The sequence below is a fragment of the Arabidopsis thaliana genome, chromosome 3 (assembly GCF_000001735.4).
Source record: "Arabidopsis thaliana chromosome 3, partial sequence".
NCBI lineage: Eukaryota > Viridiplantae > Streptophyta > Magnoliopsida > Brassicales > Brassicaceae > Arabidopsis > Arabidopsis thaliana.
This window is the reverse complement of record NC_003074.8, coordinates 7,041,457-7,066,772: the sequence shown is the minus strand read 5'-3', so window position 1 is coordinate 7,066,772 and position 25,316 is coordinate 7,041,457. Positions and strand designations below refer to the sequence as shown.

The 25,316-nt window shown below is 39.0% G+C and overlaps 10 protein-coding genes and 2 long non-coding RNA genes across 21 annotated transcripts; 5 read left to right on the top strand and 7 right to left on the bottom strand.

Annotated features, from left to right (window-relative positions):
• The first annotated feature begins 43 nt into the window (after nt 1–43).
• On the top strand, nt 44–2,863 carry AT3G20260 (DUF1666 family protein (DUF1666)). Its single transcript, NM_112917.5, has 4 exons — nt 44–1,457; nt 1,542–1,958; nt 2,047–2,261; nt 2,338–2,863. The coding sequence occupies exons 1-4, from the start codon at nt 1,022–1,024 to the stop codon at nt 2,581–2,583; spliced, it is 1,314 nt and encodes a 437-aa protein (NP_188661.2). The 5' UTR covers nt 44–1,021; the 3' UTR covers nt 2,584–2,863.
• Nucleotides 2,864–3,400: 537 nt separating this feature from the next.
• PUM5 (pumilio 5) lies at nt 3,401–7,902 on the top strand. 3 transcript variants are annotated; one of them, NM_001338465.1, is made up of 11 exons: nt 3,401–3,610; nt 4,060–4,709; nt 4,797–5,264; nt 5,373–6,073; nt 6,191–6,332; nt 6,411–6,518; nt 6,620–6,832; nt 6,915–7,025; nt 7,119–7,313; nt 7,385–7,556; nt 7,641–7,871. In NM_001338465.1, the coding sequence occupies exons 2-11, from the start codon at nt 4,113–4,115 to the stop codon at nt 7,673–7,675; spliced, it is 2,742 nt and encodes a 913-aa protein (NP_001319600.1). In that variant the 5' UTR covers nt 3,401–3,610; nt 4,060–4,112; the 3' UTR covers nt 7,676–7,871. The 3 variants fall into 3 exon arrangements, with proteins under 3 accessions (NP_001319600.1, NP_001327305.1, NP_001327304.1); NM_001338466.1 differs by having other exon boundaries at nt 4,797–6,073; nt 7,641–7,902; NM_001338467.1 differs by having other exon boundaries at nt 3,610–3,895; nt 4,797–6,073.
• On the bottom strand, nt 7,823–9,870 carry AT3G20240 (Mitochondrial substrate carrier family protein). Its single transcript, NM_112915.3, has 5 exons — nt 9,459–9,870; nt 9,156–9,250; nt 8,731–9,064; nt 8,399–8,636; nt 7,823–8,313 (listed from the first exon to the last, which is right to left on the bottom strand). The coding sequence occupies exons 1-5, from the start codon at nt 9,579–9,581 to the stop codon at nt 8,057–8,059; spliced, it is 1,047 nt and encodes a 348-aa protein (NP_188659.1). The 5' UTR covers nt 9,582–9,870; the 3' UTR covers nt 7,823–8,056.
• Nucleotides 9,871–9,925: 55 nt separating this feature from the next.
• Nucleotides 9,926–11,420, top strand: AT3G20230 (Ribosomal L18p/L5e family protein). Its single transcript, NM_112914.5, has 2 exons — nt 9,926–10,258; nt 10,736–11,420. The coding sequence occupies exons 1-2, from the start codon at nt 10,094–10,096 to the stop codon at nt 11,132–11,134; spliced, it is 564 nt and encodes a 187-aa protein (NP_566655.1). The 5' UTR covers nt 9,926–10,093; the 3' UTR covers nt 11,135–11,420.
• AT3G03965 lies at nt 10,236–10,757 on the bottom strand. Its single transcript, NR_141052.1, has one exon. It is a non-coding gene; the product is annotated as an other RNA (long non-coding RNA).
• AT3G20220 (SAUR-like auxin-responsive protein family) lies at nt 11,317–11,945 on the bottom strand. The gene has a single exon (NM_112913.2). It carries the CDS (start codon nt 11,711–11,713, stop codon nt 11,357–11,359), a length of 357 nt encoding a protein of 118 aa, NP_188657.1. The 5' UTR covers nt 11,714–11,945; the 3' UTR covers nt 11,317–11,356.
• Nucleotides 11,946–12,029: 84 nt separating this feature from the next.
• On the bottom strand, nt 12,030–14,426 carry DELTA-VPE (delta vacuolar processing enzyme). Its single transcript, NM_112912.3, has 8 exons — nt 14,103–14,426; nt 13,842–14,006; nt 13,596–13,752; nt 13,417–13,502; nt 13,131–13,330; nt 12,763–13,021; nt 12,479–12,685; nt 12,030–12,385 (listed from the first exon to the last, which is right to left on the bottom strand). The coding sequence occupies exons 1-8, from the start codon at nt 14,289–14,291 to the stop codon at nt 12,248–12,250; spliced, it is 1,401 nt and encodes a 466-aa protein (NP_188656.1). The 5' UTR covers nt 14,292–14,426; the 3' UTR covers nt 12,030–12,247.
• AT3G03955 lies at nt 12,121–12,340 on the top strand. Its single transcript, NR_141051.1, has one exon. It is a non-coding gene; the product is annotated as an other RNA (long non-coding RNA).
• A 964-nt stretch (nt 14,427–15,390) lies between the features above and the next one.
• On the bottom strand, nt 15,391–19,364 carry AT3G20200 (kinase with adenine nucleotide alpha hydrolases-like domain-containing protein). 4 transcript variants are annotated; one of them, NM_112911.4, is made up of 11 exons: nt 18,701–19,364; nt 18,523–18,599; nt 18,300–18,421; nt 18,005–18,210; nt 17,869–17,920; nt 17,405–17,768; nt 17,218–17,319; nt 16,745–17,131; nt 15,885–16,646; nt 15,743–15,815; nt 15,391–15,647 (listed from the first exon to the last, which is right to left on the bottom strand). In NM_112911.4, exons 1-11 carry the CDS (start codon nt 18,876–18,878, stop codon nt 15,628–15,630), a joined length of 2,343 nt encoding a protein of 780 aa, NP_188655.2. In that variant the 5' UTR covers nt 18,879–19,364; the 3' UTR covers nt 15,391–15,627. The 4 variants fall into 4 exon arrangements, with proteins under 4 accessions (NP_188655.2, NP_001326278.1, NP_001326279.1 ...); NM_001338463.1 differs by having other exon boundaries at nt 15,419–15,647; nt 15,929–16,646; nt 18,701–19,322; NM_001338462.1 differs by having other exon boundaries at nt 15,743–16,646.
• PRK4 (Leucine-rich repeat protein kinase family protein) lies at nt 19,350–22,062 on the bottom strand. Of its 2 annotated transcripts, none has more exons than NM_112910.5 (3): nt 21,050–22,062; nt 20,303–20,950; nt 19,350–20,225 (listed from the first exon to the last, which is right to left on the bottom strand). In NM_112910.5, the coding sequence occupies exons 1-3, from the start codon at nt 21,774–21,776 to the stop codon at nt 19,561–19,563; spliced, it is 2,040 nt and encodes a 679-aa protein (NP_188654.2). In that variant the 5' UTR covers nt 21,777–22,062; the 3' UTR covers nt 19,350–19,560. The 2 variants fall into 2 exon arrangements, with proteins under 2 accessions (NP_188654.2, NP_001326911.1); NM_001338461.1 differs by having other exon boundaries at nt 19,383–20,225; nt 20,303–20,978; nt 21,050–21,852.
• A 349-nt stretch (nt 22,063–22,411) lies between these two features.
• AT3G20180 (Copper transport protein family) lies at nt 22,412–23,388 on the top strand (the record flags this gene model as incomplete). Of its 4 annotated transcripts, none has more annotated exons than NM_001338459.1 (3): nt 22,499–22,807; nt 22,926–23,004; nt 23,105–23,388. In NM_001338459.1, 3 exons carry the CDS (start codon nt 22,802–22,804, stop codon nt 23,386–23,388), a joined length of 369 nt encoding a protein of 122 aa, NP_001325568.1. The 4 variants fall into 4 exon arrangements, with proteins under 4 accessions (NP_001325569.1, NP_001325568.1, NP_001325570.1 ...); NM_001338460.1 differs by having other exon boundaries at nt 22,633–22,807; nt 22,932–23,004; NM_001338458.1 differs by having other exon boundaries at nt 22,412–23,004.
• A 9-nt stretch (nt 23,389–23,397) lies between these two features.
• On the bottom strand, nt 23,398–25,221 carry AT3G20170 (ARM repeat superfamily protein). Its single transcript, NM_112908.3, has one exon. The coding sequence runs from the start codon at nt 24,991–24,993 to the stop codon at nt 23,566–23,568; it is 1,428 nt and encodes a 475-aa protein (NP_188652.1). The 5' UTR covers nt 24,994–25,221; the 3' UTR covers nt 23,398–23,565.
• Between the last annotated feature and the right edge of the window lie 95 nt (nt 25,222–25,316).

Sequence of the window (25,316 nt, the reverse complement as noted above, 5' to 3'; positions counted from 1 at the left end):
CTTTTCTGACAATATTCTCTGTACGATGCTTTTCTTTCTATCTCTCCCCCCACTGACCTACCTACCAGTTGTTACTTGTTACTGCTTCTTCTCCTTTTCATTCATTCATACATCTCTCTCCTTCTCTAATCAAACACCAAAACAAAACCAAAAATTAACCAATAGAAAATGAAGTATCAGAAAAAGTAAAGTAAGAAACCAAACAGTAAAAGACAATTTCGACCCATTAGGAAATAAACAAAAAGTCAAATTGACTCAGAAACCTCTTTGTGAGGGTTTTGACTGCAAATGGAAATTTTTGAGGAAAGGGTTTTAAGAAAGGAAGAAAATTTCTAGTTTTTTTTTGGAATTTGAAATCACAAAGTTTAATTATTGAATTTAATGACATCTGTTTAAGAATCAATAATACTTGCTCTCCTTTCCTCTCTCACATTTATATTGTGCTCTCTCTGTCCATTTACTGAAAAAACTTGAATTGAGACATTATTATACTTTGCTTTCTCTCTCTCTCTCTTGCAAGTGGTTAGAAACATTTCTCCTTCTTTAATCTCCTCCTCCTCCTGTCTTTGTCTTTCGATTTTGTTTTGCTTTTATTTGGGTTTCTCTTTCTTTCTTAAATTTTGAATCTTTTTCTTTCTTTTTGTTTTTTTTCTCACACTCTTTGCTCAGTGTAGTAGTAGTTTCAGTGGAGTGTTGATTTATCAGGGAATGCTAGTGTTCTTATCAGCTAGAGATTAGTGAATCGAATCTAAAGTTTCAGACAAATGCTGTTGTTGCTACTGATCTACTTATGCATTCTTAATCTTCTGTCGGTGTTCCTAATTCTCTAGGGTTTGCTCATGATTCTCTGAGATCTTACTAGATTCATGCATTTTCCTCATTCTCTGGTTTGGTTGATTCTTTGATTAAGTTCGTTGTGGCAGAAGAGAAACGCTTTTACTCATGCAAAGAGACTAGTCTCAGTTTAGATCTTATGATTTAACAAAAAACACTCACTCTCCTAAGTGTGTTTGAGGAGGCAATGGATTTCTTGAAAGTTAGAAAATTTCGAAAGTCTCGGAAGCCAAACCTTGAAAAGGAGAAAGAAGACAAGATATTGGCTCAGCAAGAACAGGCAAGGAGTGAGAACACTGAAGCTGGTGTGATAGATTCGGGGAAAGGAGATGAGATCGAAGATGACGATGATGATTTCATTACCAATGAGGTTAAGAGAAGGCTCAAGGAGTTGAGGAGAAACAGTTTCATGGTGTTGATACCTGAGGAAGAAGAAGAAGAAGAAGAGGAATCGTATCTAGATGAAGATGATGATGACGGAGAAGACAAGTGTTCAAGTGAGTGGAGAGATGTGGTTGCTGAAGGACTTCAATGGTGGGGAGGTTTTGATGCTGTCTATGAAAAGTATTGCGAGCGTATGCTCTTCTTTGATCGTTTAAGCTCTCAGCAGCTCAAGGAAACTGGTAAAAGCTTCTTGCTTTGAACTGTTTTTCATTGTGATAGATTGGACTGATCATGGATTTGTTGGTTACTTTTCAATCTCTTAGGCATTGGAATTGCTCCAAGTCCTTCAACTCCATCGCCAAGATCTGCATCTAAGAAGCTGTCATCGCCTTTCCGATGTCTTTCTCTCAAAAAGTTTGATGTTCCGGAGGAAGATATCGAGCATTTGCAGCCGACAGAAGTTGACGACCCTTATCAAGATCTAGAGACGGCCTATGTTGCTCAACTCTGCCTCACTTGGGAGGCACTTCACTGTCAATACACGCAGCTGAGCCACTTAATCTCATGCCAACCCGAAACCCCGACTTGCTACAACCATACTGCCCAACTGTTTCAGCAATTCCTAGTCTTGTTGCAGAGGTATATAGAGAATGAACCGTTTGAGCAAGGCTCAAGATCGGAACTTTATGCTCGTGCTAGAAATGCAATGCCTAAGCTACTTCAAGCTCCTAAGATTCAAGGTGATTTCTCAGCTCTCATACATTGCGCGACTTAAAACCTTATGTGTAGTAGTAACACTTGAAGTTGGTTATGTTCAAAACATATCAGGGTCAGATAAAAAGGAGATGGAGAAAGATACAGGCTTCATGGTCCTCGCTGATGATCTCATCAAAGTCATAGAGAGCTCGATCCTTACTTTCAACGTCTTCTTGAAAATGGATAAGAAGAAACCAAATGGGGGTATTCACTTGTTTGGGAACCACAACAACAACCATGTGAATTCTACAACTCCTTTACTACTGGTTCAGTCATCCATTGATAAGGTACGATTTCTCTGTACTCAAATGTTATTACTATCGTATGCTTCTTTGGTGTCTCATAAGAGAGGAACTTTTGCAGAAAAGGGTGAAAGCAAAGGAGCTTTCAAAGAAGACAAAAGGGCTGAGAAAGAAATCATGGCCTCAAACATGGGAAGGTGTTCAACTCTTGTTTGCAGCCATTGACATCAAACTCGCAACACGGGTTTTGAGGATGTCGAAAATCAGTAAAGAGCAACTTCTATGGTGTGAAGAAAAGATGAAAAAGCTCAACTTTTCAGCTGGGAAGCTTCAAAGACACCCATCTCCAATTCTTTTCCCTTGTTGATATAATAAAGTGATGAACACACAATGATTTCAAATACTGTAGCATCAACTGTTCCCTTTTTATACGATCTTTAAGATCCGGTTTGGGGATTTTTCTTTTGCAGACAAATCAAAGAAGAAATTGTGTGTGTTGTTCCATTTGCTTTCATTCATTCTCTTGGCAATAAGAGTCCAATTCCAAGAACACACTTGGTTTGGTCATAGATTCACTATTAAGGGACCATTTTCATTGTTGTCGTTTGGATTTAGCACATATGAAAGAATCCAATGTTGTCTTGTTGATGGGAAACTAAATCCATGATCATGATCATGATGGTGATAGAAAAGTCTTATTCTTCTATCACTTTCATTGTTTTTGGCCAAAGTCTTTTTATTTCTTTTCCACACTTTCCTATTTAACAAAAATCCTAAGAACTATAACTATAAAACTGTTGAACAGTGTTCAGGTTCTTAAAACAAACAATTAGAATTTCTTAATCCAAAAAGAAGAAGAAACAAAAACAAAAAACTTAAAGTGTGTTTTGGTGGTGGCGTAGTAACAGGCAACAGAGACAATGCCACGTGAACGTATCTCTTTCAACTAGAAGTGTCAACACGTGGCAAACCTAGTCACCAATTTGGAGCCAAAGCTTGAATGACCAAAAAGGGCTTGCTTCACCACCACCGTTAAAGAACATGCTGAGGGGTAGTTTAGTCATTATAAGGAGACGACGACCTCTTCGTGTGCGAATCCGTCGTGATGCTGAATATTGTAATGTTGTTAAAAATGCGATATCGAAAAACTCTTTAAATAAAATTTTGTGTATTAAATTAAAGACTAAAACCTTACAATAATTGCCGAGAAACAAAAAAGTGTTAAGATTAGTCTTGACTTGGTGACTCGACGAAGCCCCTTGAAGCAAACTTTTCAAAGGGTTTAGTTTTAATTTCTCTATCTCTCTTTTTCTCTGGGTCTCTTCTCTCTTCAAACATTTTATTTCAAGCTCTTTGAGAAAACACTTTCATGGAAGCTTGAATATCACCATCAGGTACTTAACTCTGCCTCTTCTTCCCTCTTCCTCTCTGTATCTACTTTTTTTTCTTCTACAAGTCATGCAAGGAACTAGTTTATGAATAGAAAATGATAAAGTTTAAGTCTTTTGTTTAATTTTGATCTCTGATTATAGCTTCAGGATATGATTCTCTGTTTGTGAAGAGGTTAATGAATGAGTTCAACGGTTTCGTGTGCTTTTATAAAGATGGCGTCTTTTGATGATCTTGTTGTTGTTTTTCCTGATTATTGAGTTGACTGAATTTTTTAGCTTCAGGAAATGGTAAAAATCTTAGTCTGAAATTTCGATCCTTGATATGTAGATTTCGTTCATGTCTTGTCGATTACTTGTTTTTTTGTTCTTGTGATTAATGAAATTTGGGACCATATCTTAAAGTTCTTAGCTTTTTGTTCTCTTATGGACTAAGGTTTTGCTCTATGTGTCAGGTGTTGTGAAATTTACTTTGTATGATATATAGAAACTTGATTATAATAGAAGTATGACGACTACGCAGAGCGCTATGAGAATGGTTGAGGGTGATCATATAAAAAATTGGCAGGCTTCTAGTGATAGTGGGATCTTTGGTTCACTTGATATGGCTGTTGAAGATTTAGGATTCCTTATGAAAAGAAATAGGTTGGATAGTGGTGATCAAACCGGTAAATTCCCTAGTAGAAGCGAAAGCGCGCCGCCTAGCATGGAAGGTTCCTTTGCAGCTCTTAGGAATCTCTTGAAACAACAAGAAGGTAGTAGCTCTGAAGTTTTAAGTAGGGCTATTGAGAATTATGACTCGGAAGAAGAGATACGTAGTGATCCTGCTTATGTAGCTTACTATTTGTCGAACATCAACTTGAATCCGAGACTCCCTCCTCCGTTAATCTCACGGGAGAATCAGCACTTGTTGCGTCATTTTGGTGATAATAATCAGAGTCCAACAACTTCTTGGGATAATATGGGGATAAGATCATCTTTGCATTCTTCTAGAACTGCTCTTTCAACTCATAGAGAGGAGCCCGAGGATGAGGCATCATCGGGTGAACAACAATCTTATGCTTCTTTGGCTGGTCGTCGTAAGAGCATAGCTGATATGATTCAGGTACATGGTTCCTTATTTTATTACTAAAATATTAATTCATTTTACATAAAGGAAGATTTCCCTCTTACACTTTCTTCTGTGTTCAAGCGGCCTCATTCGGCAGGAAATCGTCCAATAGCACAAGACATCCATGCCATTTCCTCTGATACATCTTCAGAACACGCAAGAAGATTACCGGAGTCCGATATAAATTCGGTTAATCTGCTGAGGGAGACAGATTCTCTCTCCAGCGATGCTATTGCTAGTGAAGATCCCTTTACCACTGATTTGGCCTCACAAAGTTTTACTAATGCACAGACAGAGAGATTGAACGCGAGGCAAGCGAGCCATGAGGACAACAATCTATCTGTTTTTGGTGCTTCTCCTCCATCCTCTGTTGCTTCAAGAATGAGGAGGAACCAAGAAGACCAACAATCTCAGGGAAGGAGAATGCCTCCACAATACACACCTTCATCGTATCAGGTTCAAGCTAGTTCGCCACAGCAAATGAGCTATCCGAGGATAGGTGGTACACAGGACATGATGCAGAGCTTACCAAAGATTGCAACTGGCGAGGTACATTCGACTTTCCAATCTCCTCACGGTTTGGCACCGCCTCCTATGTATACATCAACAGCAGCATATATGACATCTCTGAGTCCATTTTACCATCAAAACTTTCAGTCCTCGGGTATGTTCGTCCCGCAATATAATTATGGTGGTTACCCTCCTGCTTCTGGTATTGTCCCTCAATATATGAGTGGATACCCATCTCATGAAGCGACTGTTCCTATGCCATATGATATCTCATCTACTTCTTCGGGCTACAACAACCCTCGGCTCCTGCCTGGAGTATCATCGAGTGGACAAAACATTCCTTCTCTTGTGGATCCTTTTCAGTTGCAATATTTTCAACAGGCTCAAGTGGACGCGTATGCTCCTCCGTTTCAGAGCAGCACTGATTCTTTTGGGCAGAAAGACCAACAAGCTGTTGGCTATATGGCAAATCATGAACCTCTCAACAGTCCATTGAGTCCGGGTTACGGGTTGCAAAGTCCGCGGCACATGGGAAACTATTTTGCAGTGCCGCCTGGTGTAAGAGTAATGCCGCAGTATCCAGGATCACCTCTTGCTAGTCCGGTGATGCCATCCTCACCGGTTGGTGGAATGATGAGCCACTTTGGAAGACGAAGTGAAACAAGGTATCATCAACAAGGGCCAAGTAGAAACACTGGGATCTACCCTGGTGGATGGCAAGGGAACAGAGGGGGAGCCAGCAGCATCGTTGATGATCTAAAAAGACATTCTTTTCTTGATGAACTTAAGTCTCCAAATGCTCGGAAACTCGAGCTTTCTGATATTGCAGGGCGTGTTGTTGAATTCAGGCAGTGTTTCTGCTCCGAATCTATCATTTTCTTTAATTCTGAAGTAGTGTTTTGAAAGGTTCAAAAGAAATGATGTCATAGTAATCTTAATTTACTACTCATTTTTCTGAACTTCAGCGTCGATCAGCATGGCAGCCGGTTTATTCAACAGAAGTTGGAGCACTGCTCCGATGAGGAGAAGGCATCTGTTTTCAGTGAGGTTCTTCCACAAGCTTCAAAATTGATGACTGACGTTTTTGGAAATTATGTCATCCAAAAAGTGAGCCACTTTTTCTTCTTCTTTTTTTCTAAGCTGAAAAGATCTTGTCCATAAAATACATTGTGATTTTTGAATCAGTTCATAGAACATGGAACTCCGGCACAGAGAGAAGAACTTGTGAAGCAACTTGCTGGTCAGATGGTTTCACTAAGCTTACAAATGTATGGATGCCGTGTGATACAAAAGGTAAATTTATTAATTTTACTTTCCTTATATCAATGTCAGTATCTTGAAGTAAATTGTAGTTAAGTTTCCATGTGCTTGTTTGTACCTTATGATATTTATAGGCCCTTGAAGTGATAGATGTTGACCAAAAGACAGAACTAATTCGTGAGCTCGATGGGAATGTGCTGAAGTGTGTTAGAGATCAAAACGGAAATCATGTTATCCAAAAATGTATCGAGAGTATGCCTGCTGGTAGGATTGGATTCGTAATTGCTGCTTTCCGTGGTCAAGTCGCCACTCTTTCTACTCATCCTTATGGATGCCGAGTTATCCAGGTAATTGGAAAAGAGCGAGCTCTGTCTCCTCTTGTACTCTGAACTTGAAATATTCATTATTTTCCTGTCTGCTTTGTTATAGAGAATCTTGGAGCATTGCTCAGATGATGAGGAGACTCATTGTATAATAGATGAAATATTGGAATCTGCGTTTGCTCTTGCTCATGATCAGTATGGGAATTATGTCACTCAGGTCTGGTTAATCTCGGATCCATTGTCCCTCTTGGAATTGTCTTGAAATCTTTTTGTTCTTAATATTGTGCTTTGGCTTATGTTTTTCTTGTAGCATGTCCTGGAGAGAGGGAAGCCCGATGAAAGGAGACAGATCATTGAGAAGTTGACAGGGAATGTTGTTCAGATGAGTCAGCACAAATACGCATCTAACGTTGTAGAGAAGTGTTTGGAACACGCTGATAGTACCGAAAGAGAGTTCCTGATTGAAGAGATAATGGGCAAATCCGAGGAAGACAATCACTTGCTAGTAAGAACAAAATCCTAAAGATAGCTCTTTGAATCCTCCTGGACTTATTTTAACACTCTTTTGTTCTGCAGGCGATGATGAAGGATCAGTTTGCAAATTACGTGGTCCAGAAAGTCTTGGAGATCAGTAAAGATCAGCAAAGGGAGATTCTGGTGCAGAGGATGAAAATTCATCTCCAAAGTTTGCGGAAATACACATACGGGAAACACATAGTAGCCCGATTCGAACAACTGTTTGGTGAAGGTACTTTTCTCTAAAACTAAAACTTGAGTTGTCAATATGACTCTGCTAAAGAAATCTGAACGTTCTAATATGTTATTGTTACAGAGAGTGAAGTCTCAGAAGAGGGAACAGAAGGTTAGACAGAAGATTTTCTTTTGGGTTGCAGATTTGTACAATGTTTGACTTAGACAAATATGTATTTGAAAATGCTTATGTATATATGCTTGTATCTATGAATGGAAGTGTGATGGTATTACAATATGTATATGGTGTGGACATGATCTGTGATTAATAATTTGATTTGCTTCTTACTTCTTTGTTTTGACGAGAAGAACACAGAGAATTAGCCTCAAGAATTAAAAAAAACTCATCTTCTACTTCTCATGGGAATCATAACACTCCCAGGTGCCAAAAAAACATCTCATGTCCAAGCCACCACATTCCCTAAATCATAACTTAGAAATGTGATGACAGGCTTTAGCTTTAAAGAAACAATAATAACTTAGGTTACAATTTCGTCATTATATGAGTGGTTTGGTGTTGGCGGCAAGCAAAATATCTTTCCAGGCTTCATAGAAGACCCAAGTAATGCCTGAAGATGGCATGACTTTCAAACAACTTGCTCCCCATCCTCTGTAGAGTCCCATCACTCCTTCTTTCTTCACTACTTCTGCTATTGCTGCAGCCATGTTTGGTGGGCATTCTCCCTTCAGAGCTCCAACCATCAACCGCTTCCGCGCTACTTCCAAGGGGAAGCTTATGGTGCTCGCCGTTAGACCTGACCCCAGTCACAACTCAATGAGTCTTAAACATGATTTAAGTAAGGAAATACTGTAAAGGGAGTGGTTTCTTCAATTACTTACCAGCTAAAGCTCCAAGAACAAGCATCTCTGGACGGCTTAAAGCCTTTTTGTTCTTGGATTTGCAGTATGAGGTCTTCATTTTGTCATACATGAAGTAATAACATGTGCTGTAAGGAAGCATCCCGACCAATGTTGGTCCTAAGCCAGCGTAAAATCCACGGATTCCATCGGCTCTAAAAATTCTTGGAATTGCAAGGCTTAAGCTTGGATAAATCTCAGGGCTCACAGTCAATCTATCCTGGTAAAGATCAGAGAACATCACTCTCTTTCAACTCTAGACTAAAAAAATTCAATAGCGTTATAAAACAGACTTTGATTGACTAAGACATTACCTTGAGGACTTCGAGAGGATGGCAAACAAGTGTACTGGCAATACCAGCAGATGCACCAGCCACAGCAACAGGAGAGATCCACGATATGGACGGACTGAAACTAAAATCACCGATTTCAATCTTGGCGTCCTCAATCTTCTTCAACTTCACTTGAGCTGATGTCATTGCACGTTTTACCCACTCGAATGTCCCTAACTCAATTGCTTGCGTTGGAATGATTCGAATCATATTGATTTCATTGCCAGCCCAAAGACCTTGCCACCCTTGCTTCTGTACAACTTCCAGAAAACTACCTGGAATGCTTCTCGATCCAACACCAACAATCATTCTTGTCCTGCCAGATTTCACACCGCACAATGCAATTTTTAGTTAAATTTTAGACATCAAAGTGTATTATTGAGGAGATCACAAGGGACTATACAGACCTTATAGTCTCAAGTGGAGCAAGAACAGCTTTGGTCATAGCTCCAGCTAAAGCCCCACTAAGAAACTCACGGGCTTCCCTAGACTTGAAGAAATCCTGAATCAAACATAACAGAGAGAAAATATCACACAATGGTTCTATAAAATCATTCAATCAAGTAGCAGACCCTTATCTCATGCATATCCAAACAACATAATACCATTACCAAAACATAATCCAGAATGTTAAAACTCCACAAATTCAAATATACTCATAAAAGCAGAGAGAGACTGGACCAGAAAGAACAAAAAGAAAAGGAACTGACTTTAACAGGAATAGTGAAGTCAGGAAAGTGAGGTTGGAGACGAAGATGAGAATCCGATGAAGCTGAAGAAACAGATTCCTTGTCCATAACCACAAGCCCTTCTTTTGGAACAACCATTGCCATTTTCTCTCACTCTCTGTCTCCGTTTGTTCTTTCAAAGATTTTATCAGAGAGACAGAACAAGAGATTCAAAAAAGGGCAACAGAGAATATTCAATTAAAACATAATTAGAAAACAAAGAAAAAAACAAACTTCCATCAGATTGTGAACAGAGAGACCTAGAAGAGTATAAACTAATAATTTATGGGAAGAAAGATTTAAGCTTTTTAGGGTTTATGTGTTTCTCCCAATTTTTATTTTATTTTAACAATTTTCTAGTAATTTATTTACAACCCCACTTATGGAATCAAAACGCTCGTTTTTGGCCCTTTATTTCTCCAAAATATCTTTATAACTCGTAACCGGGCGTTTGGGGTTGACGATTCGATCCGGTTCACCAATTTTCTCAGGTTTTTAAATAACCGATTTTAACTGGTCCAATCAGCCGGTCCTGGGTTAGCGGCCGAGCCCTATCCGATTAGTTTACTTTCTCCCACTCCGAGAGCTTTCTTTCTCACTCTTCAAGCTCGACGAAGATGTCTTGCTTGATTTCATCAACTTGCTCACTCGTCCCCTTCGACTCGAATCTGACTCGTTCGAATCGTTTCACCAAACTGGGTTCTGCAGTTTCATGGCAATCTTCCTTTCCTAAACTCTCCATCGAAATCGGCTCTGTTATCTCATCCCCCATTGTCAAGAAGGTAAAGCCGTCTACTTTCGTAGTCCATGCACAATCTCTGAGGTTGTTTCGTACTTTCTCTTGCGCGTATAGTATTGTGCTTGTCTGATTTTTTTTAGCTTAGTGTGTTCTTATATGTTTGAGCTCGTTGTTCAGATTTAGGCAATTGTAATTTGTGGTTTAAAGTAAAAATCTAGGCTTCTTCTAGTGAATCTTTATGAACATGAAACTAGAAACTCTTAATGTGAATAAAAATGTGGTTTTCTTTTTTCATGATTTGTGTTTCTTCTCACGGAAGTTCAATTTGCCATTTAGGCTTGCGAGTGATTATCTTCAAAGCTTATCTCTTTATCGGTTGGGTATTTCAAGATTCGATTTTTTCTTCTAAATAGCACCTAATGATTCAGAATACACTCTTGAGTCTTGTCTTAGTATTCCAGTCACCGTTAATAAGAGTTATTTTTGCTATAGAAAAGTTTTGGTTGATGGATTGCTGTAGGATTCTTTTGTGCAAGCTGCGTGGACTCGAAGATCACGAGGTGAAGCAGCGAAAAGACCCAACAGGAAGTCATGGAAACAGAGAACGGACATGTACATGAGGCCTTTCCTTCTGAATGTGTTCTTCTCCAGGAAATTCATACACGCTAAAGTGATGCATAGGCCAACAAGCAAAGTCATTTCAGTTGCCACCACAAATGCTAGAGATATAAGGACTAATATACCGTCTCTTGTTGATAACGAAGCGTGTAGACTCATCGGTAAGCTCATAGCTGAGCGTTCAATGGAAGCAGACGTCTATGCTGTCTCTTATGAGCCAAGAAAGGGAGAAAGAATTGAAGGGAAGCTAGGGATTGTAATCGATACTATTAAGGAACATGGCATTATTTTTGTTCCTTGATTCATTCTCTCTTAGAATAAATGACTTAGCATTTTCATTACCAAGAAGCTCTGTATCTTGTTTTGATACCTATGCAGAGCAGAGGAGAAATCGTTGGTAGAGAATGGTTCAAGAAGACAGAGTTGCTTACTAGGTGTTCCATGAAATGCCAATGGGGAGAAAGAATACGAAGGAGTAGAAATATTTTAAAAATGCTTATATATATTTGTATTGTATGTACACTTATTTCTTCTTGTCACAAGACATGTATCTAATCAAAATCTCTTCAAAAACACTTTCTTCACAAGGAATATGAATCCCTCCTTCATGATCGTACCCAAACTCGTCCGCTACTTCATCCATCAAACTCCTAAATTCAGGATATTGAAGATACTTGGTCGGTATCACAAACCTTTGCCTCTCTTCGCGCCCCACATAGACCGCAAGATGTCCTCTCGGGACACCGTTTTGATCTCTGGCTGGTCTGCTACCGTCCGATAACTCCCCCGAGACAAGACGATCCTTAATGTTAGTTTCGTACCTTCTGTTTCGTCTGTTCTCCTGGTTTGCTAGACGCACGATGAAACTTAGCGAAATCATTTTTGTTGAATAGAAAGAAAGATATCAAAAAAATCAAGCGGAATGGTGTCTTGAGAAAAGTTCAAAAGGAATCATTTATATATCTATCAATGTCAAAAGACTTTGCATTTGATAGATCATAGATAACAACGATAAAGATCTTATGATGAAAGTTGTTATCTTCATAGAACTTTAAATAAAAAACAAGCTAGGTTAATCAAACCCTAGTTGTTCTTGTTTCTTATTTTTCCTTGTTTGATTTAAATGATCTGTCTGCCTTTTATATGTCTATTGTTTTCGTGGTCAACAAGTTATTGGAAGAAGACTATTATTGGGTAACTCAACCAAAGTACAGCCGTCCGTACCGTACAGTTGGTACGAGGTTATTGTTCCATGAATCCAATTCACAAATTTAGACCAAGACTTTCGCGTTATCATCGATTAAAAAGCTTTTCATGTAAAAGTAGTATCATGAACCAACCATCTCTACATCGAGTTTTATTGAAATTAACTTTGATATTTTTAAAGTCGAATATCACATTGTTTTGCAAATCATTACATCGAACAAGCTTGTTCAATGGCTGAAACAGTTTGCTTCACATCCACTCCCATATTGCAGATATTGGCAAGCGCTCCTGTATACTTCAATCCGTAATGCACCGTTGCACCGCAGTGATTCTTGAAGCTATTAACCTGCGATTTTCATTCGATATACACTGGTTTAGTAATAATGCAATGGTTGTTGCGTAGAACACAAGTAACAAGGTTTGAGATGTGGTTTGTTACTAGAGTCTTGAAGCAATCCCAATCGTCTACAAGAGGCTGTCCTGTTGTTCTTGTGGAAGTTAAGAGATTTAAGACATTGGTTTGTTTAACTGAAAGCCGCAGAATGTCTGTAATGCTCTGATCGATTTGTTTCCTATGATTCTTTTCGTCAAGCAATTTCTTCTGAGCTTCTTTGCTTTCAAGTGATCCCATTGGAGCTTTTTGAATCTAAGAGATGAATAAACATTAAAACATGCTGAAAACTCTTTCGTTTAAAATGATCAAAAAACCCGAAAAAAGCTCACCTTTCTCTGGAGGTATAGCAGAGGAATATCGCGCGGATTGACCAAGCCAGAATTAGAGATTGGTGAGGAAAAGGATTCCGTGAAAGTGAAGTTATCGTTTTCAGGATTTCTTCCAATGTAAGAGGAAAGATAATCTTTAAGCATCTTCTCTGTTCCGAAACGGCATACATGAGAAGTCTCTGGTACATCAGATCCTACTCTTCTCTTTACAACGTGGTATTGTTGCTCCAAAGTCTCTTTGCTCATGTCATGAAGGTCACTGTCCCCAAACACACACAAAACATAGAACAAATGAACAAATATTCTTCAAGAACAAATCAAATCATTCGAATAGTCCATAAGGATTGAATCTTTTTTGTTTGCAGTACCTGTCCTCAAGCCAAGAGATGCTAAATGTATCGCCGAGACAAGTTCCAATCTCAGAAGGAGGAGGAGGATATGACTCAGGACAGTAAACTCCCCAGCTGCTCTCTTTAGAATTAGCAGCAGTCACTGCGTATATGTTGAGATTTTTCTTTAAAATCCCTTCAAACATACTTCCTGATTCACATGCTTCAACATAGATCACCTAAACATCCAAAAAAACACACCATAGAGATTCAAAAACAGAACACATATGTATAAAGCTAGGTAACGAATGGTTGAGTTATATACCATCTTGTTGTATTTTTTTCTCTTATGCATCTTCTCCAAGACTTCATTGAAATCTTTTGCCATAACTTCATCACCAGTGGGCATCGCTGAGAAAATCGCGGTTTCGTAGTATCAAGAGAAAATCTTTTATTATAGATATGGATTGATGGTACGTAATAATTTCATAAAATTAAGAAAACCTATTAAGCCAGGAGCTCCATGGTCAGCATAATAGATGAAGATATTATCATTAGGACCACTTTTCACAACTTTGCCATTTCCTCCTGTGACGCCACTTTCATTTCCAAGTAACACATTGTAGAAGTTTTGAACATTAACAGCTTCTTTAGTGTAGTCCTACCCAACCAATAACAACAAAACTTGAATATATATATGTAATTGAATTCAACGTAGAAATAACGCACAAAAGAAGTAGAAATAAGAACCTTAGGAACTCCTTTATAAACATCTTCTCCATCTGGTTTATTAATGATAACTCCAGGCCTAGGATTCTCCGAGGAAAACGCGATATCATCATACATAAACACAATGATGTTTTCATCTTTTAAACCGCCTTTTCGGAGTATCTGATACGCGTGGCATATGTCAGCCTGTGAAATAAAACGTCGGTCGATTTAGTTCATACAAATCTCGCTTGGACCTTTTTTTTTTTTGTTATGTTAAACGTTCAAACATAATTTAACAACCTGATGCCTGTAGTTATAATATTCATTTGATCCAGCAACTAAAACAGCCCATCGTGTGCCTTTTGCACTCTTGTCGCTAGATTCAACATCATTATCGTTCAGCAATTGGGTTTTGCGGGACTCAGCTGAGAAGATAAGCAAAGCATGAAGAAAAACAAGAATCTGAAAGTGACCAAGAGGACTAGACATTGTTTGAAAAACTTCTATCTTGAATCTGATTCTTGTGAGAAGAATGTTTTTGGATGATGATTGAGAGACGAAGAAACTGGCTGGTCTAAATAGCAGAATCCATTACCAGAATTAGTGGATTGCGTTAGAGAGATGAGTGTAGACGCAAAAAGTAACGCATGACGTTGTCACACATAAGCACCTTGCATGATGAATTAACTGCCTTGAAATGTTAATTGCTTTGTTTGCTAGCTTCTTATTTTTTTTCCCTTTTTTATTCTCATTATTTTCATTTTCTTCTGACCAATTTTTTTGTTTTTTTTGGTAGACTTTTGTGACCAGCTTCTGATAATTCAATTAATGCATACTACTTAATTAGTGATTCATTAATACAGAGAAAAAAACTAGAAATACGTTATACTACATATGTTTCACTCTTTTCCTTATTATATTACTAGCCAACAACTCCACATATATAAACACAATACCACACCTTTGGAAATAAATCCAGTTAATGCAAATTGATTTTAAATGATTTTTCTTTTCCCAAATTTTGAAGATTTTTACATAAAATTACAAAGTATTATGTCTGTAGATTTTGGTGGAATAAAAGAATGATAAAAGTGTTTGTGAAATTTTTTAAAGCAATCAGCAATAAAATCAAAAGGATATTGAAGTTTACATTTGGACCAGGACGAGATATAGAGGATAGCGTTCAATTTATTAAAAGTTAGTTTTTTTTCCTCTTTTTCTTGTGCACATATATAAAGTATGATGACTGATATATTTACCAATTTAAAACTAATATATTTAGCAGAAATAACAAATATTATTATGATTTAACTAATGAATATTGCTATAATTTTTTGGACTTAATCACCAAATATTGAGGTCTAGCATTGACGAAAAATTCATTCCAGTATAAATAAAAAGAAAAAGTAAGAAGTTGCGTTTGAATTGAGAACTTCAACTAGATAGGGAAACAACTTTTTTATTTAAGTGAATAAACCAATTTGAGTCATGCATGATCGCGAAATTTTGCGTCAGGTTCTACTGAAATTGAGGCACCTTTCTCAATTTAGCTAAGTACCACTTTCCACTGAAATCGATGAACCAATTTCTCAATTTAGAAGTTTCTTAGAATTAGGGTGCGAATTATGTGGTCTATATATTTTGTCTTACATATCAAAAAAAGAGTTTGCGTCTTTGCAGAGATATTATAACAAACCTACTCAACTTTTTCCTTCAGTTATTTTCTTCCTTTACGAATTATATACATACATACATACAACAATATTCACAATTACATAAGCTTTAACAATGGTCTCACTCCATTTCCTTCAACACACAAAATATGCTAATCCTCTTCGTTTTGGTCTGGAAAAGAAACAGAGTAAACTGTAAGATTTGATGGATCAAACACATTGTAAAAATGTTAAAGAAGATGGAAAAAATATGGTTCTCTAATGCACCTGAGTTCTTCTCTGTGTCGGATACAGTGCTTGAATGTGTATAAGACTTATCCGAGCATACACTTAGTTCATCCTGCAACCAAAGCATTTCAAAGATTTTAACTTAAAGACTAGAATTGCAAAGAGCTTTTTCATTACTTACAACTGGTGGCAAGGACACTTGGCTATGATTTGGTGTTAGACGACCTCTACTTAAGTTGAACATCATCCATTCCATATTCGTATCTGCACGAGCTCTCAATTTATTGAGCTCTGGTAAAACCTCTTTTCCGAGGTCTGGTCGGTCTTTCCTTCTCAGCTGTGCACATTTAAGAGCAATCTTTGCCAAAGACATAGCTTCTTCCACCGGCCAGTTAGGCACTGCTGGGTCTAACATATCCTTGAATTTCCCTTGCTCCATTGCTTGCTCAACGGTATAAGCCAAACCCGTCGGCCTTTTCGCTGTGAGCAGTTCGAGAAGCAAGATACCAAAAGAGTAGACATCAGATTTCACACCTAGCATTCCAGTTTGTTGGTACTCAGGGTCAATGTAACAGAAAGTCCCAGCGGTTGATGACACGTGGCACTGCGTGACGTTTTCAGCAACTGCAGGCACTAGTTTGGCTAATCCAACGTCCCCTATTTTGCTTACGTAGTTCTGGTCAATCAAAATGTTTCCGGGTTTAAGATCACGGTGCACTATAGGCTCGGGTTTCGTCTGGTGTAGGAAGAGCAGACCCGTCGCAACTTCGGCTGCAATTCGGAACCTGAGCTCCCACGAGAGTGGTGGTGTGTTTCCATACTTATAGAGCCTATCAGCTAAACTCCCTTTGGCCATATACTCATATACAAGCACTCCATACTCTGGACATGCTCCAATTAGTAGTACCATGTGTGGGTGTCTTATGCAGCTAAGAACTTCTACCTATAACAATGCTCAATACTCAATAGTCAGTCCACACCTAAGTTAAAGTCTGATTTCTATTTAGATTTGAGAAGTATAGGATTTTTAAGTGAACTTACCTCTCTTTGAAATTGAGATCTTCCTTGAACTGCATCTGCTTTCAAAGCCTTAATAGCAACAGGGGTATGATCAAGATAACCCTTATAGACAGGACCATACCCGCCTTCGCCTATTTTATTAGCCTTGTCGAATGAGTTTGTGGCTTCTTCAATCTCACCAATGACATACCTTCGATACCTTAAACTGGAATCAGAGAAAGAACCTGCAGCTTCTATAGCTCTTCTTTGTGTTTCGAGCTCTGCTATCTTGCCTGCTGTTTCAGAAGCATCCTTCGCAGCTTTATGTGCTCTCTCTTTTTCCACTATGGACTTTGTAGATTTCTCTGATAACTGTCCTTCTTGCACCCACCCTTCCTCTTCAATTTTCTGACGTTGGAGCTCCTTCGCCTTTGATCCATAAGTAAAATTTCTTTCAGTCAGCACTGTACAAGAATATATATACACAGGGACGGTTTCGTCTTATATCGTTTTACCTCTTGCTTTGCAGCTAGTGCTTCTCTGCAAGCTGATCCATACATGTCAATTGCGTGTTTCAGTTCCTGCTTCAATCTCCGCATCTCAGCTTCCACTTCTTCCTATACATTTTTCAAGAAAAATATATAGTAAACCATTCCCGAAAACATATGTATTGCTATCTATAACCAATCAAACGCATCTTACCAAGTTTTGTGGTGAACAAGAACAAGATGACCGACCGCTATCTTGTGAGACGAATGAGAAATCATGTTGGATATTTGTGTCATTGAACCTGATTCCTAGACGCATAGAGTGTCCAGAGCTCGTCGACTCTCTCGGAGTTAAACCAGAATCAGGAAAATCGTAGATGAAGGAAGGGCTTCCAGTGGTGCTTGTACTCGGCCTGCCTGAGCTCACAAAAGATATGTCAGACCTTCCGGTACTTGTACTTGGCCGGCCTGAGCTTGCGGTACTTGGCCTGCCTGAGCAAACAAATGATATGTCGTTTTCGGAATCTTCCAAATCAAAGAATGAGTTTGCGTAATTTGACGTCCTTGCCATAGGTGACCTGTTGACGATATTACCGCGAAAGAAAGAGCGATAAGTATCTTCCTTCAAAACGAATCAGTTTTTTGTCAAAGACGAAAAATATCCTCATGAAACATTACTTTCCATAATCTTCAATGGAGCTAGCAGTCGAAGACCTGGGAGGAGCCCTATCTGTTTGTACCAACGAAAGAAAAAAATTCAAGATGTGTGTGGTGTCACATGGTTTAGCCTAAAAAAACTAGTTAATGATTTTACCTCTAAAGCTCATGGTGTTTCTGAACTTTTCGTAGTTTATGATTTCAGAGTGGTTTTCAATCTGACCCATAAGCGGAGACCGATATGGAGCAGCTCGTGAGGCATGGCGGACAGATGATATCTTCCCTTTTGAAATAACGTAAACTGTACAGAAATCAGGTGCTGCTTTCGCTACATTGCTCGGTGTATCAGAAATCTTAAATTTCCTGTCAACAGATTGAATCAAAGAAACACATAAGGATAAAACAAGGAAGAGGATTCAAACTTATAGGAGAGAAGAGATTCATATTACTACCTCATGAATCCATGCCTCGAAGGAGCACCAAGAATCAAATTCTCAATCACACCAGAGGAAACATATTCCGCAAGGGACTTGACAATGTTGTCATCCTCAAGCGTGACATCAAGGCATTGTATCTAGCAACAGAGAGTAAAGAACAATGCATTCAATTACCAAAAGCTATGCTATAACATAGATTCACTTTAGAAACAAAGCAAGCGAGGACAAGAGATATTACCTCTTTTCGACTGCAGTAGCAATGAAATGTCACAAAAAGATTTTCAGCTTGCTTATGTTTCTCTGCAGTAATCTCACCTGCAAGCAAACCCATAACACCACAACATTTAAGTATATCCAGAATCCAAAAAATCAAAACAACAAAAAGAACAAAAACAGGTTTTGTCATAAGCTCAGACCTGAATCAGAGGATGACCTAAGGATAACATGGAGGAGGATAATGGTTTGTCCTTTAGAGACAAGATGATCAGCAGCCCATTTGAGAGCATGTTGGCTTCCTTTATTGTTATCCACTGCTACAGCGACTAACCCAGAATTCGTACCTTTCTTCTTCGAGCTTCCCTTTTGAGCCTTCATCGATTACAATGCTTAAGAACCCTAGATTGCAAAATCCCCGCATTTAACGATATCAACCTCTCGATTCACTAATCCATCTTCTCGGAGAATCTCATTCTCAATACTAAAGAAATCTGCGGTCTTCCTAAATTAGGGGTTTTGAGAAATCCTCTTTCTCCAAATTAGAAAACTTCGATTCAGTGGTGCACTGAAGAACAACAATGGATAATTTTAACCTCACATTCTCTCTCTCTCTCTCTCTCTTTCTCTCTTTCATCATCTGTGTCTCCGTAGCTCTCGTAGCCGCGAATTCTCCGCCATAGTAATTAGTTTATCCCCAAAAATTCAATTTTTAGCCCTAAAATACAATTCTCGAGAAAAAAGTTCCAAACTTTTTTTGAAGTTGGAAACTTTTCATCCACATACAATGCAATTTGAGTATTTCGATCTCAAGCTATGTTGTCACTACGCATGGATTCATTACTTTTTGCATGGATTTGATTCTTGTACTTGAAAATAAGAAATGAGTAAAATTTTCAAAACTCTGCAAAATGGATTTACAATTACACGAAGAGAATGATTTATAAGAATGGAAAAAGTTACATAACAAAGAAGAAAAAGAAAGTTCTTCTTTTTATTTGGCATCAAAGATTACAAATTGTTTAGCTTTTTCCATTGTTCTGGAGAAGACTGATCAGTTTCATCATCGATTCATGGCGAAACCAAAGTCATCGTCGTCTATCAACCGAGAAGCAAAGACATTATGTGTCGTCGATGCGAAATCATTGTCAAACTCTCCTTCTTTTAACCTCTCTATCTTCTCCACAGCATCTCTCATCTCCATCCTCCTTTCTTCATCTTCTTCGCAACAACTCAACCCGATTTTCAAAAGGTTTAGCATCTCTGCTTTGCAGTTTTTCTTCCCAGTCATTTCCTTGTCAAACACGTCACCTGTTTTCTTCTCCTTAACCATGTTGCTCACCCAAGTTACGAGGCTCATGTTAGCATCGTACCCTTGGCTTAGATAATTCTCCGGAAACCTACCTGTTAAAAGCTCCAAGATCAATACCCCCAGGCACCAAACATCTGTCTTTTTAGTTAGATGTCCCTTTAAGCTATACTCTGGTGATTTATAAGAGATCATTAGATTGTGAGACTGCTCTGAGTTCATCACTGGTCTTAGTGCATAATCGGTTAGGAGTGGCTCAAATGATTCGTCCAATACAACGTTCGATGACTTGAGATGACCGTGAGGGATTGTTAGGGTTGTTAGCTCGTTGAACAAGTAACCTAAACCCTTAGCCACTCCTTGTATAATCTTTAGCCTTGTTGGCCAATCCAATCCCGGTTGATCCACAGAATGATTCGCTGAAACAGAGCATTTTTTTAGTCAAAACTGATAAAGTTACAATTTTAATCGACCAAAAAAGTTGAATGTTACATACCGTGAAGATGGCTTGCCAAGCTACGATTTGGCATGAACTCAGCGATCAAGAGCTTCTCTTCTCTGCGGTAATAGTAAGCCACAATAGGCAACAGATTCGGATGTTTCAATCTCCCTAACCGTCTCATATGCTCATGAAACTCATCTCTTCCAACATTGTTCATATGTTTATACCTCTTCACGACCAGCATCTGTCCGCTATTTATCCCAGTTTTATAAGAAGAGCCAAAGCTTCCGCTCCCAAGAACTTCAGCAGAGGCTCTAAGAAGATCTTGAAGGTCAAATCTTTGAATGTCATCTTGCAAAAACAAGAGTTTATTCTGATCCGGTACTGCTCCTCTTCTACTAGTGTAACTCGTTACAGAATCTGCAGCTTTATCCTTGTCCGTAGATTGATCGTAGTTGTATTTCTCTGTCCTGTCCTGACCCGCGGATGGATAAGCCGACAAACTCTTGCGTCTTCTGGTATGAAGGATACAGACCACAAGCGAAATGATCATCAGTATTATCCCAATGACAATCAGAACAATTGCAATGATGAAGAAAGATTGGTTCTTGTTCTTTTCCGTGGGACTAGAAGGGAGATCCGGAGAAGATCCTGAATCACTCGAACATGGGCTTAGTGGAGGACCACACAAGTTCTTGTTCCCTGCAATGTCAACAAAGCAAGAAAGATTCTGTTTTTACATAAGAACTCCTATAGTTTACCAAACATTTGCAGATGTACTTGAACTGTTTGTTTAATTACCTGAAAAGGAGACAGGATCCATGTTGCTAAGGCTTTCCGGTATAGGTCCCTCGAGGTCATTGTTTTCGAAGCTAGCCAACTTAAGGTCCTTTTGTTTAAAATAAGGTATTTCCCCATGAAACTGATTCCCATTTAGCCTCAACTCTAAAAGCATTGGCAAATAAGCTAAAGAAGAAGGGATACTCCCTCGAAACGCGTTGTTAGCCAACAGAAGCTTCTTCAAATGATGCATACCATCAAACGCATCCGCGGGTATCTCCCCTGTAAACCGGTTGTTAGACAAGTACAATGATTTCAACGCACCAAAATTCTTGACAGATGGCATTGAACCGTTAAATTTGTTGTTCATGAAGCTCAAGGTTCGTAGATTCTTGATTGCAGCTAATGGTTCAAGGTCAAGCTTCCCGGTTAAGCCCATTCCTTCGAGTTGTAGGCCCCAAACATTACCGGTAACACAGAGAACACCGAACCAATTCTCTGAGTTTCGCTTACACGGGGAGATGGAAGGATCCCAACTGCTAATGAACGATGCATTAACCAAAGTATCTTTAAATCTCAAGAGGCAATCTGCGTCTGAGGCTGGCAGTGGCAAAACATCCGCCTGCGGCTGAGACATGACCATTGTGACCGGACATAACACAATGATGAGAAAGGTGGTAATGAAGGCTAGCTTTTTGGTTGAGGCGGTGTTGCTTGCAAGCATAACTGGGGTCTCCCAAGTTAGCATTGAAGCTAACACGCTCTATAGAATCGATTCTTCAAGAACAATCTTACCTCTTTTCGATCCCAATGAACTTTTCTTTTTCTTTTTTTTTTTTCGCTAAATAACTTTTCTTTTTCTCTTTCCTGCCTTCCAGAGAAGAGAAAAAAAAAACGTATGAACAGAAAGAGAGAGAACAAAACCCACCAAGAATAGACAAAACCCAACAATGTGTCAATATGCAAGATTTGGTTTTTGTTTGCCTATGTGTTGTCTACAAATTGTTTAGATTTTAGAGAGATCTTAGGGTGGCCATTCCATTCTTTTATGGTTTTTTAGTTATACAATCCTTGTTGTTGTGATTTGTCTTTTCATTTACTTCCCATTTGTTCTAACTAAATCTTGGCCTAACACACAATCCTTATTATAAAAATTAAACTAAATTAAATTGTGGAAAAATAAGCCTAATTAAGTTAGTAATTAAGATGCATTTCCATAACAAAAATATATGTAAAACTACTACTACTAATATTGACGTAAGAGTGGAAAACTGGTTATAAGTCTTGTACGGGGGACAGCATATGATACACAATGGGACAGATTTTTCAAAGAAGACAAAAACTCAATGGCACAGTGGTAATTAAACACTGGGAAACATTGGCAAATCTGTCAGGGAAATGGGCGACCTTGTGTATCAAGTTAAAAAGCATGTAACAGTGAAACCCATTCACAGAACAACTTAATTTCTTCTTCTCTTCCCATTTGTTTTTCTTCTTCTTGTTTGAGTGAATCAAAAGGACCGAGCACAAAAGACAAGAAATTGGAGTCTCAGTTGGTGTCTGATTCGGTCAAGAAGAAATTTCTCTCTCTCTGTCTTTTTCTGGCGAAGTTTACAGTTCTGAAACTCAGTGTGTAGAAGCTTCTTCGCTTTTGAAATCCGTACAAAACGGAGAATAATTAGGGTTTGGTTCTCTTAACTCATATCTGAGGAAGTTTGGCTTCGATTCTTAAAAAGCAACTTCTTTATAGAGAGACAAAGCTTCGTCAGGACAATGAAGGTGCTAATTTTTCTTGTTGCTTAAAGGCTCTTCATTTTTATTTCGATAATCATGGATGTCTTGTTTCTCGATCTGTTTCTTTTTTCGAATCATTGGTCTTTGTTGGAGCAATTTGCAGCAAAAGATGCGTATCAAACTGTCAGTGAATAGTGAAAAATGCAGGAAGAAGGCAATGCAAGTAGCAGTTGCTGCAGATGGTTAGTGTTAAAACAGATTTAATGTTTTGAACCGATCGAGAGTGGTTTTCTTATGGTTAAAAAAAATGAAACTTTAATACATCTGTATCTGGCAACGCAGGTGTAACTTCAGTGGCCATGGAAGGAGAATTTCAGGATGAGCTTGTGGTTGTTGGAGATGGAGTGGATTCAGCTTCTTTGATTATGGCCTTAAGGAAGAAAGCATGTCATGTCACTCTTGAGACTCTTGAAGAAGTGAAGAAGCCACAGGTCGAAGAGAAGTCTATTACACCGCATTGCTGCATAGCTCAATGTCCTGTGGTTAGCAATGAGCAGCCAAGGCCTGAGGTTTATAGAATAGTGCATGATTCTTATGGTCCAACCACTGGGTGCTTAGTTATGTAAAAGAAGACTAACCATGTAGATACCATTTCCATTCAAAGTCAGAAATCTTTTAGTACATGTATACAAACGTATCAAATACAAATTGCAGAAATCAAACAGCAATTGAGTCTTTTCTTTTTCCAAGTCAGATTATAAACATACATCAAAACAGATGGGAAGCTTAATTTGCCCTTCAGATCATGGAAGATCATGGTCATGGGCAAGATGTTGGATTGTAACCCTTCGCATTGATCGAACCATCAGTTCATGGGAAGCTCGGATTCTAGCCAGTCTGCTCTGCATACTCTGAAACACAGGATGGCCTATTGCCTCACGCACTCTAGCATAATGCTCTTGGTCTTCAGAAAAATTAATAAGTGCCTCAGCTGCGTTATCCCTGAGCTCTTCCGACTCATCCCCCAACCATTCAATCAGAATCGGTATCATACCGGAATCAGAAAAGGCCTCACGGTCGTTCTCATTGTAACTCAACTGAGAAATAGCTCCAGAAATCCTCTCTCTGAACTCAAGTGACCCATCTCTCAGAAGCTCAATAAGCAAAGGAATTGCGCCAGACCCTCTAATAACAGATACAGAATGCCTATAACCCGCAAGATCCCATAACACATCAGAAGCTGCAAGCTTGGCTTCGTTATCCCCTGCTCTCAAGATCCTCACCAGTTGTTCCGCTATCAAAACAGCATTACCTTCAGCTACAGCTAATATACAGAACACATCCTCTGCAATATCTTTCCCCATGGGATCTTGTCCCGAGAGAAGCTCGACATACAAAGGAATGGAACCAGCTTCAGTGACAGGCCTAATGTACTCAGTCTGAGCAGATATGATCCCTAAGGCATTACCAGCTAAAAGCTTTGCCTTATCATCCCCATCTCGATACAGATCCACAAGTGCTGGAATCACTCCTGCTTCAACCAGTATTCGCCGAGCTCGTCTAGTAACACCGATCAGTCCGATAGCATGACAAGCTCTCTCTCTTGAGGCCAAGTTCCCAACTTTAGCAGCTTCTACAAGAAACTTAAGCCCACCTGAATGAACAAGAACGCGTCTGCTCTCTCTAATCGTCGTCAAAGCACTAAGGATCTCTAACAAGTACCATCTACTTCCATCATCTTCCCAATTATTCAACTCACGAATCACAATCTCTAAACCACCTAACCTAGCCAAACCAACTCGAATCGAAGATCCAAAAGTAACTAAGCTCCACAAACATTTCACCCAAATCCTTCGAAACACATTACCATCCGTATTCGCTTCAAGTAACAACCCTAATAAGCTAGCAATCACACCACACCTCCCCATCGTCACCGCAAATCCACTTTCTTCACCGCCGCAACAGGTAATACATTTCAAGCAATGAGCGGCGGCAGCTTGAACGGAACGATTGGAGTCGTCTGAGACACGAAGAAGACCGGCGAGAATCGGAATTGCACGGGATATATAGCTCTCAGGTACTCGATTCGTCAAATCTGATAACTTTAAAACGGATCTTACACGAATTGAAGCAGAACCAGACGAAATCGCGTTTTCGAATCGGTTAAACTCTGTTTCCCAATCTGGGTTTTGAAAACCTCTGCTTTCACTTTCCGTTTCTGAAGAACCCATTTCTGGAGATAACGAAAAAGCTTCGAATTATCAAGAGAGTAGTAGCACGAAATACTCGAAAAGAAGACGAAAATGGAGATTCAACATCTACAAGCACAACAGAATGAAATATTGAAATATGCCACGTCAGATTTGACCAGCCCTAGACACTGAAGGAGACGATTTTCGGTTACCCGGTTTATAAGGATTTTAATGTACCGAATTAACTCGACTCAAATTGTATCTTTGGGTGGTGACTAGGTTTTTGGGTGGTCAGGGACTCCCCTCTGTTTTTGGGCTAGTGATGGTGTGAGTTTCGTCAGTCGGAGTTCTGTTTTTTTTTT

Coding starts and splice junctions, on each gene's coding strand:
- AT3G20230 (NM_112914.5), top strand. CDS start 10,094: ATGTCTTGCTTGATTTCATCAACTTGCTCACTCGTCCCCTTCGACTCG. Junction 10,259..10,735: donor CATCCCCCATTGTCAAGAAG/GTAAAGCCGTCT, acceptor GGATTGCTGTAG/GATTCTTTTGTGCAAGCTGC.
- AT3G20220 (NM_112913.2), bottom strand. CDS start 11,713: ATGATTTCGCTAAGTTTCATCGTGCGTCTAGCAAACCAGGAGAACAGA.
- PUM5 (NM_001338466.1), top strand. CDS start 4,113: ATGACGACTACGCAGAGCGCTATGAGAATGGTTGAGGGTGATCATATA. Junction 4,710..4,796: donor GCATAGCTGATATGATTCAG/GTACATGGTTCC, acceptor TCTGTGTTCAAG/CGGCCTCATTCGGCAGGAAA. Junction 7,557..7,640: donor CGAACAACTGTTTGGTGAAG/GTACTTTTCTCT, acceptor TTATTGTTACAG/AGAGTGAAGTCTCAGAAGAG.
- PRK4 (NM_112910.5), bottom strand. CDS start 21,776: ATGCTAACTTGGGAGACCCCAGTTATGCTTGCAAGCAACACCGCCTCA. Junction 20,951..21,049: donor GGATCCTGTCTCCTTTTCAG/GTAATTAAACAA, acceptor TTGACATTGCAG/GGAACAAGAACTTGTGTGGT. Junction 20,226..20,302: donor CTTGGCAAGCCATCTTCACG/GTATGTAACATT, acceptor GCTCTGTTTCAG/CGAATCATTCTGTGGATCAA.
- AT3G20260 (NM_112917.5), top strand. CDS start 1,022: ATGGATTTCTTGAAAGTTAGAAAATTTCGAAAGTCTCGGAAGCCAAAC. Junction 1,458..1,541: donor TCAGCAGCTCAAGGAAACTG/GTAAAAGCTTCT, acceptor TCAATCTCTTAG/GCATTGGAATTGCTCCAAGT. Junction 1,959..2,046: donor TCAAGCTCCTAAGATTCAAG/GTGATTTCTCAG, acceptor AAAACATATCAG/GGTCAGATAAAAAGGAGATG.
- AT3G20240 (NM_112915.3), bottom strand. CDS start 9,581: ATGGCAATGGTTGTTCCAAAAGAAGGGCTTGTGGTTATGGACAAGGAA. Junction 8,637..8,730: donor ATCCTCTCGAAGTCCTCAAG/GTAATGTCTTAG, acceptor GATCTTTACCAG/GATAGATTGACTGTGAGCCC. Junction 8,314..8,398: donor TGTTCTTGGAGCTTTAGCTG/GTAAGTAATTGA, acceptor GACTGGGGTCAG/GTCTAACGGCGAGCACCATA.
- AT3G20200 (NM_112911.4), bottom strand. CDS start 18,878: ATGAAGGCTCAAAAGGGAAGCTCGAAGAAGAAAGGTACGAATTCTGGG. Junction 17,320..17,404: donor CTTGTTCACCACAAAACTTG/GTAAGATGCGTT, acceptor AAAAATGTATAG/GAAGAAGTGGAAGCTGAGAT. Junction 17,132..17,217: donor CACTAGCTGCAAAGCAAGAG/GTAAAACGATAT, acceptor TATGGATCAAAG/GCGAAGGAGCTCCAACGTCA.
- DELTA-VPE (NM_112912.3), bottom strand. CDS start 14,291: ATGTCTAGTCCTCTTGGTCACTTTCAGATTCTTGTTTTTCTTCATGCT. Junction 13,503..13,595: donor TGGAGCTCCTGGCTTAATAG/GTTTTCTTAATT, acceptor CGATTTTCTCAG/CGATGCCCACTGGTGATGAA. Junction 13,331..13,416: donor GAAAAAAATACAACAAGATG/GTATATAACTCA, acceptor TTGGATGTTTAG/GTGATCTATGTTGAAGCATG.
- AT3G20170 (NM_112908.3), bottom strand. CDS start 24,993: ATGGGTTCTTCAGAAACGGAAAGTGAAAGCAGAGGTTTTCAAAACCCA.